General features: G+C 37.3%; 1 protein-coding gene across 1 annotated transcript in view; it reads right to left on the bottom strand.

Annotated features, from left to right (window-relative positions):
* Positions 1–14133, bottom strand: part of LOC103397876 (metal transporter CNNM4) — a 38406-nt gene that overhangs the window by 9349 nt on the left and 14924 nt on the right. Inside the window, exons 2-5 of the mRNA XM_008336293.3 lie at positions 13858–14001; positions 13370–13504; positions 11201–11370; positions 3922–4018 (exon numbers count right to left, since the gene is read on the bottom strand). Of these exons, the coding sequence (XP_008334515.1) occupies positions 3922–4018; positions 11201–11370; positions 13370–13504; positions 13858–14001 (546 nt within the window). The remainder of the gene's footprint in view (positions 1–3921; positions 4019–11200; positions 11371–13369; positions 13505–13857; positions 14002–14133) is intronic.

Genomic DNA, 14133 nt, shown 5'->3' with positions numbered 1-14133 from the left:
GGAAGAAACGTATCTCGTGCTCATGAGAAAGTATATCTAAGACATTTTGCCACACATACATACAGAGTAACACATTAAAATAAACTATCATGTATCATGTACGGTTGGGAAATCTATGCAACAACAGTGCCCTCCTGTGTCTAACTGTGGTACCCTACATTAATTAAATGCTCACCATATATATAAGTACTTATGTCACGCATGACATGCCGGTATCATAGATTTCCCAACTGTACGTACTGTATATGATTTTTCTTAATGTATTACCCTGTATGTATGTGTGGCAAAATGTCTTAGATATACTATATACTATACTACTATACTATATAGATCCGTCCACCCCCCCCCCCCCATGTCCCTTAAGGGGCTCCGTACTTTTCCCACTATCCTGCTCTCTAATCAGTAATGCTTCAAAGCTTTCTAGAAAGCTTTCTAAAAAAAAAGTTGTTAAATAAAATGATTTTGTGTTTTACCTTCTAACTGTTACTAACTTGAAAAAATTGATACCTGCTACACTCCAAATAACAGAATTAGCATGTTAGCTAGTAGCAGGTGTAGGGCAGGAAGAGTTTTTTTTTTTAATTGCTTAAAAAATTGGCTTTGGTACCATCAGTAACTGATGTTAAGAAAAACCTACGCTGGTTTTGATGAAACCAAACTTTTACATTTCTGATCTGTTGAGCAGAGTTAGTATTCTAAGATTTTAAATTATGTCACTGATGATGATGATGATGATGATGATGTCACAAGGCACTATAACCAGCTACTGAGTTAAACTTTGAATACTTTGTTATGAGTTAATTTTTGTTGCCGCTTTATAAGGTTGGTTTGTCAACGTGAGAGATGGGACAACATCGAAGAGAAATGAGAAAATCTCAGCTTTGTAGTCATTGGTCAAAAAGACCTGTACAGGGTGAGGAAGTGACCCTAAATAAACAACAAAGAGACACAGTCTCATCTGTCCCACGATGTTATCCCATCCCTCTTCATCTGAACCATTTTCTGTCTCCATGTGTCCCGTCAGTTGAAGAATGACAGTGAGGTTTGTGGCAGATCGGCTCTTTGATCGGCTCTTTAAACAACTCTTTGATCTAATCTGTCTGTTATCATAACCTTAACCTTTATTTTCTAAACCTACTTCACCAAACATTTTGTTTCTGTTCTTAATATAAAGAAAATGTCACCTGTGACAGATGTGCAGATTTTTTATTTCCACAATTACTTAATGATTGGTGATTTTTATTTTTTATTTCAACAAATTAAGCAATTTTCCTTTATAAATTACTGCCAATATTTGCTGTGAATATTTTTTAAAAAGGACTTCACTTTTTTCTCTAAATATCTACAATCTGTTTTTAATTGGAATGCATTGGACTTGTCTAAACACATCAATGTTCTCTCACTGATCTGTCTCTACTTAAGGTCAAAAAAGCCTTTGTTTACACTTAATTTAATCTGTAGTTATAGTTATAGTACATATGGTTGATATGGTAAAAAAGAAGGTATTTTAAATCCTAATCTTAATTTTAATCTGAATGTTAAATGATATCCTTACTACTAAACTAGTCTCTGACTAAAAATAATTATAATAGTTTTTATAATTTTTAGTACTTTAGGACTAGGAATTATTTCTCTTTGCTGGCAACTTGTAATCATACAATATATCTATATCAATATATCTATATATACACATATATTCATATATATACATATAAATGTATAATTACATTTATACCTATACATATACACATATACATATATATATTTAAATCTGTCTGAAACCTAATTACATTTAATCTTATAGTAAACAAAAAACTAAAACAGTGTAAACATGGCTTGGTTAAGTAAGTAACGACTAAAATAAATTCTTATTCTTTAGCACCTCCTATCGACCGGCTGTGCTCACTTCACGTCATTAACATGACTTAAAAAACAAACAGGTTTACATGAGCAGAACAAAGAGCTTCTCTGCCAAAAACCAACACTAACTCACAGGAAGCAAAAGAATCACGTGCATTTTTCCTCAAAACAAAAGTACATCAACTTTTCTTCTTCCTGATGTCAAAGCTTACTCTTAATTCTTTTTTCCCCACTTTTTTTCAACAACAACAAGAACACATTTCTGGAGACACGTGCAGAAAATAAAGATTTAACCACCCTCCAAATTCTCCCTTCCCCCCTCCCTCCCACCTGCCCCAGGCTAACCCAGACCTGCCCATCCTCGTTGTTAAAGACCCCAGACATGCCGGAGTTTACCTGGCAACCGAGAGAACAGAGAAAACCTCTTAAAGTAGAGGTGTCGAGGACGAGATGCAGCCACTGAGATGAGAGAACGAAGAAGGAAGGCGGAGTTGAACAAAGGGAGAAGAAGGGAGGAGGCGGAGGAGGAGGAAGGGACAGTCAGTGAGACAGTGGGAGATAGAGACACCGTTCTGCTTCCAAGGACTGGGCTAGGACGTGCAAAAACATTAGGTGAACATTGCTGTACTCTGAGACAGACAGACAGACAGACAAATCACACTGTTTGGAGTGAAGAGTTTGAAGGTGTTTGGATGAGGCTGACAGATAAGGACAGAAAGCTGGAAAATGAAAAATTAATTCAATTTATATAAACACTTCTGTCAGTCTCCTATTTTGTCCTAACAGTGTTTGTGTCACGTGAACAATTTCTTCATTTCTGACAATAACCCGTGGATTATTATAAACAGAACTTCAAAAAAGTCAATTTTATATCAGAATGATTAAACAGACTCCTAATGTATATTAATATTTATGTTACTTCTTTAATGTTGTAATTAAAATTCTGTAAAATGCATGAATATTAAGAGTAATTTAAATAATGTCACAGGGAAATACTTTTATCTTGATTTATTTTCTACCTAACTTTTTAATGAATTCATTTTTATTTATTTTTATTTAATTTATTTTTAATTGTAAATTAAGTATGTTTTATATTTATCTATTCTTTTTAACTTATTAATGAATTTTTTTTTAATTTAATTTATTTTTCAATTAATTTATTTTTATCCTGATTTATACTTTCTAGCTTATTAATGTATTATATTTTAATTTAATTTGTTTTTCATTTTTAAATTAAATTAATTATTTTATCTTGATTTATTCTTTCTAACCTTTCAATGAATTAATTTTTTTTTATTAATTATTTGTTCATTGTTAAATTATTAAATGTATTTTAATTTAATTAATAAATGCTTCTTTCAAAAAAAAAAAGTTCTTTCAAAATCAACAGGAAAGATTCTTTACTCTGTTGCTATTTATTTTAATGTAAAAACATCATAAATTTACCACTCCTTAAATCCTGACTGTAGCCATTTGAACAAACCAACATCCTTCAATGTCAGAACTTTTTTTTTTTATCCCAGCAAACAGGCAGAGCAGAAAACAGAGCAGATGTACAACTGAGAAACACGAAGAGTCTGTCAAGAACACACAGACAAGATGAATGACTACAAACATACACCAGAGCTAACCTGGAGAGGATTTAAAAGGAAAAGTGTTTACATGTTAATCAAGGCACTTTGGAGGGTAATAACTACGCACTCTATAAATATACAAATTATACACAAATTCCCACATGTTTACTTAACTTAACTTCTTTTTTTTTTACATTTCTTCTTCCAACTGACAAAGTAACAAATTTTAATTCTGTGTGTCATTCCCCTTTTATTATTAACTACATTTTGTTTAATAAAGTCTACATTGCTTTTATTGCTTCACGTGTCACAGCCACGAAAATACGACATGGCTTTGTCGTAAACTGCCACAAGATGACTGCATATGCCATCTTGCACATTAATAATTGGCTTATTTTCACATTGATCGGAGCGCAATAGCAGATGAACAATGTAATGTTCTGAAGAAAGAACAGAGCAGAAAGGAGTTTTTTTTTTTTACACTCACCCAATGTAGGAGCACTTAGTGCCATGACGCCGTAGGATGAGAACGGTCCGGTCTCAAATTTCATGTTCTCATTACCGGCCTCAACTTCCACTCGACCCTGAGGGAAACAAACAGACACAAGTACGATGAAGAGACAAAAACCACATCAGTCACATTAGTGACATATTCAAAATTGCAGATTCACTTATTTTTTTATTTAATATGGCACCTTTTTTTTTTTTTTTAAAGAAAGGACTTAGTTAGGTGGTACTGAAGCTTTTTACACCACGTACCATATTTGTAAATATTGATATTTGTAAGTACCACCAGTATTACCAACAATAAACATTCACAGACACAGACACACAGAGCAAGCAAAAAAATATAACAGCTCCTTGTAACAACTATCTGATCACCACATGTACCACTAGCGGGAGCCTATTACCATAATTTTAGAACCAATTAATCAGATTAAAATACATTTTTTTAAGATAACAGTTGTAACAAAAATAAAAGTAAGTAAAAAGTAAAAAGTAGTAAAATAGACTGGACAATGAATGGTGTAATATTGGTAAATAATAATGACGTCATTTATTTTATTTTTAAATAATTTAGCAACAATAACAAATCCATCAAAGTCCGACGATTTCTTTTTTTTACTAAGACTTGGCTTGGCCTCTAGAGGGCAGTACAATATCAGTTCTACACAGGACATTTATTAACAGCAGTGTGTCCGGGTGCATTGCCAGTTATCGCGTTCACACTGTCCTTGTGTTAATGACGCTTGTGTTAGTCAAAGTTTGACGGCACTGATGATACAGTGAAAGTCAGAGACACCGAGGTCAAATTAGAAACACGGACGGATGAGAGGACGAGGGGACAACAGGGGGTGAAGGCGGCCTCTACGCAGTTGGCTGGAATCACTTCGCTGGAATGTGTGAACTGCAGCAACTACACAGGACAGTTAATCCACCCTGGCATCCCTCCTTCGTCTGCCCACCTACCCCCAGGGCTGCACAACAGGTGGCAAAATAAAAGGGTGGGAAAAAAAGGGAGAAGGGCAAAATAAGACAGGAGGTCCATGTTTGCATGAGATTAGTATGCATTAATGATTTTAGTTAGGGCGACCAGAGACATCAACGCCCAGCAGCTGCTGCCATGTCAGTTGAAACAAAAGGCCGGTTTTCAAGCTTTGTTTCCTCCTACTGTAACTGGACACCACCAGGAGATGGATATTCTCCCTGAATCTTCCCGTTTTGATGGCCAAATGAGGGACATTACACTATAGCTTGACCAATCTCTCAGTCTTCTCATCACACTAACACTGCTTGGAAAAACGTTATTGTTATACGGCACGGGTCAAGAAACACGGTTTAGGGTTGAATAAATCGGTTCCACCCACTGAGCCACAGCTGCAACCACAGACACTGACAGAAAAAAGCAAAAAAAAAAAAACGTACAGTAATTGTAAACGAGAAGGAAAACACAATTTAGACTTAAGAAACAAATAGACATTTTTTCGTAAAAGTCGAGTCGAGTCGAGATCAAGTTGGTTTTAAGTAAAGACAATAAAAAAAAGAAAGAACAAAAACAAAACTGTGAATTTTGCACACAAAAAACTGTCATTTTTTTGGGAAAATTTAAAGCCAGGCATCAATTAAACTAGTGGTTATCAAGGCATGACTCATGGACCAAATCTGGCCCACCGAACCATCCAATCAGACTGGCAACTGGATTCCAAAATCAAATAATACTGTTATAAAAACTGCTCTAGGCCAATAAAAAGTTTATAAATAATAATATAATAAATGCAAACATATTGCAAAAATGTACCCTGTCAGGTCTATCCTGACGTCAGTACAGTATAGGGTTCAAGCTGCTCATTGGTTGCTGGTCCGGTTGTGTGGTTCACCTTTTAATGATGTGCCAATACGTGCTTTAAGAGACAGCCCAAAAAAAAAATAAAAAAATGACTCCATGGACCACGACTGTTTTCATAACCAGGTTTTAAGCAGTGTTACATCTTCAGTTGACTCTAAAGGCAAAGGTTAAACCTGCTCAGCTCTGTCGCCAGCTTTTGGCCACTTACAATGTATCAGCAGATTTGAAAAAAAAAAAAAAAAAAAAAAAACAAAATGCTAATCACCTTGACATATGGTCAAGGCAGTGTGTCTGTGAGCCAGGAGCTACACTGGAACACACACTGAATTGAGGTGTGAATGAATTCTCTCTCTATATATATACACACACACACACACACATACACATATATATATGTACACACACACATATATATACACATATATACATACTGTATATACACACACAGGCATATATATATACTGTGTATATATATGTGTGTGTGTGTGTTTCTTTGAGATGTTAAGGCACATATGTTAGCAGCTGCTGCAAGTTTGGTGTTTACAGAGAGGCACGTGGGACGAGGGTGGAGGAAGAAGAAGGAGAGAATAGACAGAGAGGGAGGTGCAGGTGAGGAGTGAGAGGTATTAAGCCAGTTGGTGCTCCAGTCAGACCTGTTCTTCCAAATCTGTTCAAAACAGCCTGCTAACATTTCAACACCAACGGATAACGATATTGTCGTATCCGACGACCAGCCCCTGAAGGCTCATAATAAAGTCACTGCGAATGAGAATCGATTTTCTATCAGCAGAGACGGAACAAAACCTCCTCCGCAACAGTAACACGGAACAAAACCAAACAGTACCAAAAATAAAAACAGAGTCGTTCTAATCCAGGGGTGTCAAACTCATTGTCACCGGGGGCCACATCGGCAATACAGTTCCCCTTGAAGGGTCGGTTGTAACTGGAAGACTGTATAGATCAGGGGTCCCCAACCTCCAGTCCGTGGACCAGTTCCAGTCCATAGGTCATTTGGTACCGGGTCACAGTGAGGCACAATGAAAAAATAGATTAGATAAAGAACTAAAGTCAGAAATAAAAACAGTCGGTGTGTAAAGGTAGTCCACGTTGTGTGTTTGTGTTTTGCAGTGTTTGTGTTTCGCAACAAATATTCCACACAATCCCTCCACACAGCAAAACTATAAACTTTAGACCAGTTCTCATTAAAACCTTTTAAATGTCCAAACATGTCCAGAGGCTGACTGGATCCTGGTGATAGGACAGGACTGATGAACAGTAAACTCGACTCACAGCATTTTTTAAAGAGGCATGAATCACACTGGTCATAAACAAACAGCTGACCGGCTGAGAGGGAGATGACTACCAAGGAAATATACACACAAAAACACACAGCACAGACGTGCACGCACACACAACTTGAGGCACTAACATTGGTATATTGGGTTTTTAGTTCTCGGGAATTCTTGGGGATCCTAAATATCTATGTCTCATCGAGGTAACACCACTCAAAATAGAGCAACACAACCTTTCAACTTTTCAATCCTATTATTTATCGAATAGAAGTAATATTGTTTTTTCATTTTATTTTTACTTTCATTTAATGTGTTTAAAATTCTTATTTATTCCATTGGACTAATCTAACTCATTAAAAGCATCTCCATTTTCTGTGCACATTTATCGTCCTTTTCTTTTCTACTTGTCCAGTCAACAAACCCAGTATTTAGACCAGGGGTTTTTCTGAATAGACACCTTGGCAGCCAGACACTCAAATAAAATTAAGTAAAAAATTTTTGTCGACCAGATTGGATGGATTGGTGAGCCAGATTAGGCCCATGGGCCACCAGTTGATGATCACTGATTTTTTTAAAATTATTATTATTATTTAGAATTTTCTGGAAGGGGTTTCACAGCCAGTAAGGAACAGACTTCCAAAATAAAAATGTTAATGATAATAAACAATCAGTAATAATAATATTAATCATATTAATGGATCATATTGCATTAAAGCACCAATAAAGTGTCAACTTGTCTGGTCCTAATTTAAAAAAATAAAAATACACAAATAATAGCAATAGGAATAATATTAGACATTTTTTAAAATCTATTTTTCATTCACATATAATTACAGTAACATTGTGAGATGGAGACTTCTTTTAAAATGAGCTCATTGTTGCATGTCCTCCTTTCACACCAGCAACATCAAAATAGATTTTTCTTTTCAATTAATAAGCCCTTGTCATGCGTGAGAATTATTTACCATCAGATTAAAACAAGTTCACTCTCTCCCTCTCTCTCCCGCTCCTCCGTCTATTTTAAAACCCTGCTCCCCTGGAATGTGAATTTTGTTTACACGGACAGGACACAAATTTTCCACAAGAAGTATTTTCACAGGCAAAAATGCAGAGGATGTGAATAACTCATCAAGCACGTAGAATTATATACAGCAATTTATGAGAAGCTCTGCTAATGTAAATACATGCCTAACTGCGGAGTAACGGAAGTAACGACAGTAACGTGGAGAAACTGAGTGTTTCTGTGCGACGTGGGAACATCAGACTCCCTCTCCCCACACTCTACCTCTCAACCTTCACAGATCAACAGTGGAAATTTCTGCTCCCTTTTACAAAATGTCTCACAGGACTCTTCCGCAGGTGGGGGTCTCTTTTCCGTGAATAAGCCTCATCATGTGACCTCAGAGCAGAGACAAACAGCAGGGTAGAATGAAAAGCAGCTCTAATGATTGTTTGGGCTGAATTATGGAACCGACTGTGGGAAATGTGTGTGATTGAGACAATGAAGTGAGATTTTCCCACCCTGTGATGGTGGTGGTGGGTGTGTGCGAGTGTGACTATTAATGGGAGGAGAAATACAAGTGTTTGTGATTTGTGTATTGACAGCTGACTGATTAGTGTTGCCCTCCCCCCGCCCCCCCGCCCCGCCCCATCATCCGCTAACATATTATATCATGGGATCAATTAGTGAACAGCAAGACCTCTAGGGGTGGGGGTGTGGAAGGTGGGTGGAGGGGGAGGGCAGACACACAGTCACTGTCTCTCAGCACAATGTTCCAGCTGTTCTAGACGCCTGCTTTAACCCTTGGTGTCTTTCATTTTAATAACCATTCAATTCAAACAGTTCTTACTGTGAAATCCCAGTTAGGACTCACGTGACAGGACATTTAAGTCGTGAAAACATTTCGGTGGCTGCTTTGCTTTGATGTGTGCTTACAAAACAAACGAGTGAAGGGCCCCAGTGTATGTAAAACAACAACAACAGTAATGACAGTAATTGTAAGGTGAGGTTAGTTCTGTTACTTTGGTAACATTCAAAATATATTTGCTATAAAATATATAGGTTTTACTTTCACTGGTGAACTGAGCCAAGATTTGCAACACTTTGGAAAATGTGGACGTAAAAACAAAAACCACCAATGACAACCTTGTCGTCTGGCAGGATTAACAAAGGACTGAATAACATCTTCAAGAACTCAAAAAAAAAAAAGGATCTGTAACACTAGACACAAAATTCACCCACATCATTCACAAAACAATGGTTTAGTGGTAGAAGGTAGTACTACAACAGGGCAGTACATGGTCATGACACAAGCAGAATACTCAGCAGTATGTGTTAAAAAAAAGTTACTGACAAAAGATGCATTTACAGCTGCACTGACCACAGCACCACACACACACACACACTTTAAAACCACATGTGACGTGACATTGGAATTTAGTGTGCTTTTAATTAAAGGCTATTGTAAGAAACTCAGGAGAGAGGATGTGACTCCCAGTTCAAATAGTTAAAGCCTGAAACTGTGATTTCCTAAAAAGCAAAACAATTCTCTAATGCGAAACAAAAAGGTTTGTTTTTTTTGGTTTGGTGATTCACCACAGCTCTACGTGGAGATATGAACTATACGACAACAAGAGTAAAAGAAAAAAGCCTTCAGCCACTGTTAGAGCAGGGCAGGTATACAGTAAAGTTCCAGGCATGTTCAGTGAGGCAATTACTTGACAGGTTGCATGGAGAAGGGGAGGATTAGGAGTAGGGAGAGATGAGGGTCAAAGAAAGGGTAGCAGATGGGGTAAGGGGGGAGGCAGTGGAAGGTCAGCCTTTTAATCCAGGATGCACAGCTATGGGTGTCTGACATTTAAAAAGCAGGATGTGTTGATCAGCCAATCAGGCAGCAGTGGGCTGTTATGAATGTTAGCATTTAAAGGAAAATCAGAAATGTATCAGTCAATGATCAGAATTTCATTGACGTCTAAAAAAAATAAAAATAAAAATCAATGAATTTTATTAATAAAAGTCATTTTTCTGGACCATCATCCTAGGACCAGTATTGACGCACATTAGCCTGTTAGCTTCTTTCTGTTGATCAACAGACAACTATAGTGTTAGCAAGAAGCTAGTGGCAGGCAGTAAATCTATCAACCGTGCGGCAGTGAATATTTTGTTTGTGTTGTAAACTTTATTGGCTTTACAGGAAGCATGTTTACTATCCGGCCGAGATTGGATGTTGTTCATGATGACACAGTTTGGTGCTGAAGTGACCAATCAGCACAATCGCTTGATTTGAATTGATTTTTACATTTAGACAAAAAAAAAAAAATCAAAAAAAAAAAAAAAAATCCATACAGCGATGGAATAGTCACTGCCGTAATCACTGGTCAAACATTAAATTATTTTTTCTGCTGCTATTTTTTATTTTTTTTGGTAAACCCATTTTCCATCAACTATGCAAAGTCCAGACACCTGAAGTGTTCATCCAATAAGAACACAGAACTCCTCAGTGGTTGGTGAGGCCATATTTGTATGCATTGTAAACAGCTTTCATAATGCAGTTAGCAGCTATAAACCCATTTGTATCACGTGCTACACAAGACTCGGAGAAACACACTGCCTCAAGTGGTCAATGTTTTCAAAACAGCATGGACAAAATTGAGTTTTTATTTCAAAAATAAACATTGTTGTAAGTTATTTTTATTTTGTGATGTTTCATAAACACCTCAGATCCAAAAATGTTTTTTGTGGGTTTTTTTTACAATAGCAGAAACTATTGTAATGTATACTTTCTGTATTTTATTTTTTAAATTTGTCTTCAGCTCAGTGTGTAAACTAAGATAAAAACAAGAAAATTCCACTTTCTACAAGCTAAATTAACTTTCAACAATTTCAGACACCAGTTTGAGCCACTGCCTTTTTTTTTTTAAGTTCCTTATTTGCTCCACACAGGCTGCCACAGGAGGCGCTATTAAGTTTGTGGTCCCTCTGGGGCTCAAACCGCTACAATATGGAAGCACTCCTGCTCAGAGCTGCTGTCCCCTCATGAATGTAAAACATGGAACAGCCACACACACACACACACACACACACACACACACACACAGAGAACAACAACTGTTTGTTATTACTGTACCTGCAGGATGAGCACAAAGAAATCGACCGGTTTGCCCCTTTGGTAGACGTAGTGATGCAGTGAGAGCTTGTCGTTCTCGTTGAATTTGATCTCCTGGATCACATCTGGATGGCGCAGGATACGCAGCAGGACCTTGTCTGAGATCTGAGACGGGCTGAACAAGCTCACCTCTGCAGGAACAAGAGAAAAAGGAAGTTGTTGACGTTTAATCATTTCAGGATTTTTGTTAAAATCAAGACTCGAACAAACTAATTTTTGGATAAAAAATATCTGCACCATCGACGTATTTAATAAATATTTTAATATTATTTAATATTGATCACTTGGTTCAGTTTTATTGTACAGTAAAATATGACTGACAACATGTTTTTAATGTAATAGCAGTGAGTTCTATCTTTTTGTACCATTAACTTCACTAATTATTTTATTTTCATGGACAACAAAAATAATCTGGGCACAAATCTGAGAGTGAGATAATGTGCAGTTCCAGGCATTTATTCACATCAAGAGTTCATTTATTTTCGACATCAGTCCTAATAACTCTTGCATTAAAAAATTATCGATGTGTAATTGGTGATAATGCTTATTTAACATGCATCTCTCAACTGCTGTGAGCCAGACTGTTGCAATCAGAGTCAGGCCATAAGTGACTCGGCCCCCACCCAAACTCACAACAAAGAAAACACTCCCTACTGCAAACAAATCCTATGTAGCACACAGTCAGGGGACCATCGCTGAAGTCAGTGACCAAAATACACTGTTCAGACATAATCAGTGCAGAGATCAGTGGGTCATCTTACTGTCATCAATCAGTTACAGCAACTTCGTTGTAAGTTGCTTTATTACTGACACGTGTCAAAAGTTTGGTTTTACAACTTCTCAAAGACTGACAAAGGGGGCAAAAGTTAAAGCCTATGGGCAACAGAGCGTTGCTTCAGCTCTTGACGTGTATCAAAATGACCAGGAATAAACATTGTTGTTTATTCCAAAAATAACACCAGTTTGGCAGAGAGGCATGGGCAATCTAGAATTGCATCTATCATGTAAACAAAGCAAGTGAGTGGGGGAAAAAAAACCTGCAACGTCACTGTCCTAAAAATACATACAGGAGTGGACACTAGGAAAAATGAACATTAAATTCCAGTGCAGTGAACTAAGTGAGAAAAATGAGACCAACATCCTGAGAAAGAACAGTTGCAGAGTAAGCAGACACTGACGTAATGCCCCGCAGAGGGAAGACATGCTGCAACACAATACGGTCTGAGGCTTCGTCATGTTAGCAGCTAGGGCTAACAGCTTCCGGCAGCTTTGGGCTGCGCTAACCAAACAAGATTGCAACATGTTTACAAGCAACATGTGACATCACAGCTGTCTGTCAGCACAGTACTCCGGCAGGCGGACTGCATGTAACCAAAATAGATGGTCTAAATCAGTGTTTTACCAAAATTTCTTTTTCTGGGGACCCATATTTTAAAAGTTTGCGACCCAAGTCAATAGACATTATTTGTAAACTCCTGGAACACATGATGTGAGAGGACCCCAAAAAATAAAAATCTCTCGCGACCCACCTGAGAGTCACGACCCAGACTTTGGGAAACAATTCTCTAAATCAGTGGTTCTCAAACTGTTGTATGTGTACCACCCGTGGTACACAAGCACTCTCTAGTGGTATGTGGGGAAAGTTCATATTTTCACATTTACATTTTCAATTGAATAAATCTGAAACATACCATGTACTAACTAATACAACATTTAACCATAAACCTCTTTCTAAACATTTCTAAACATCTCTCCTGTGGTGAAAGCTAACAGTGAAGGTCTATGCTGCTATATTTTAATGTTGGTCATCATGGTGGTACTCAGAGACCTCAATAATATCTCAGGTGGTACAGAGTATAAAGAGTTTGAGAACCACTGCTCTAAATCACATATGTCAAACTCGTGGCACGTGGACCAAATCAGGTCCACCACCTAATTTTATGTGGCCCACCAGAGCTTAACATGCATGTGGTTGTTTTAAATAAAACTCTATCATATACAGTCCATACTAATGTTTACTGGGCTGGTTAAATGCAATGCTCAAATTCTGACACTTTAAATGTATACTCTCAAAAATTATAACATAACAGAGTAGCATTATGAACAGGAGTGAATTTGTTTGCTTCCCACCTGTAGCCAGGAACCGATGGGCAGCGAGCAGAAGCTGAGAAGAAATCTTCACTTTGGATTCACTCTCATGTTTGAAGGCTGAGAAGTCTCTCTTGTTTTTGTTGGGTGCCACCTTTCTCCTGGTGCGATTGTCAGCTACGATCACACACGGACAAAAAGATGACAGACGTTATTTATTAGCCATTTATGTGGATTGAAATCAAGTTACAAACTCCTAAATTTATTTTGAGAACAAGCTAACAGATAAATCATTTCACTTGTATTTCCTAATTCATCCTTTGTAGTTAACATGTAAAAATCATCAAAAAAAAAAACCCAACATATTTATAGGTTAACATAATCGACTCATCCAGTATACCTCAAATATGAAGTAATCAATTATTGTAATGCAGTGTAGAAAATGATATGAAAATCATCATATGTAGCAGGAAGCAAAATTCAGGGACTAAAACAAGACACACAGTTCATCATGACTCATACAAACTTACTGTAAAGATCGGACTCGTCCAGAATCTCGCATTTAATGATCTCCTCAATGACGTCCTCAAGAGTGACCAGGCCCAGAACTTCGTAGAACGGATCGCCATCTCCTTCATTGTTCACCTTCTGCACAATGGCCAGATGGGATTTTCCTGTTAAAGACAGAGACCAACACTGGTTACACCGTCAGCCGAGTCTATTCATTACCTCACCACAAAAACATGGGAGCCATGGTTGCTCATCTGGATGTTGTGGTGCAAATGATGGTACTTGCTATAATTAGC

Source organism: Cynoglossus semilaevis, chromosome Z, assembly GCF_000523025.1.
Source record: "Cynoglossus semilaevis isolate Cse_v1.0 chromosome Z, Cse_v1.0, whole genome shotgun sequence".
Lineage (NCBI taxonomy): Eukaryota > Metazoa > Chordata > Actinopteri > Pleuronectiformes > Cynoglossidae > Cynoglossus > Cynoglossus semilaevis.
The sequence above is the reverse complement of the archived record's forward strand: the minus strand, read 5'-3'. Positions and strand labels throughout refer to the sequence as shown.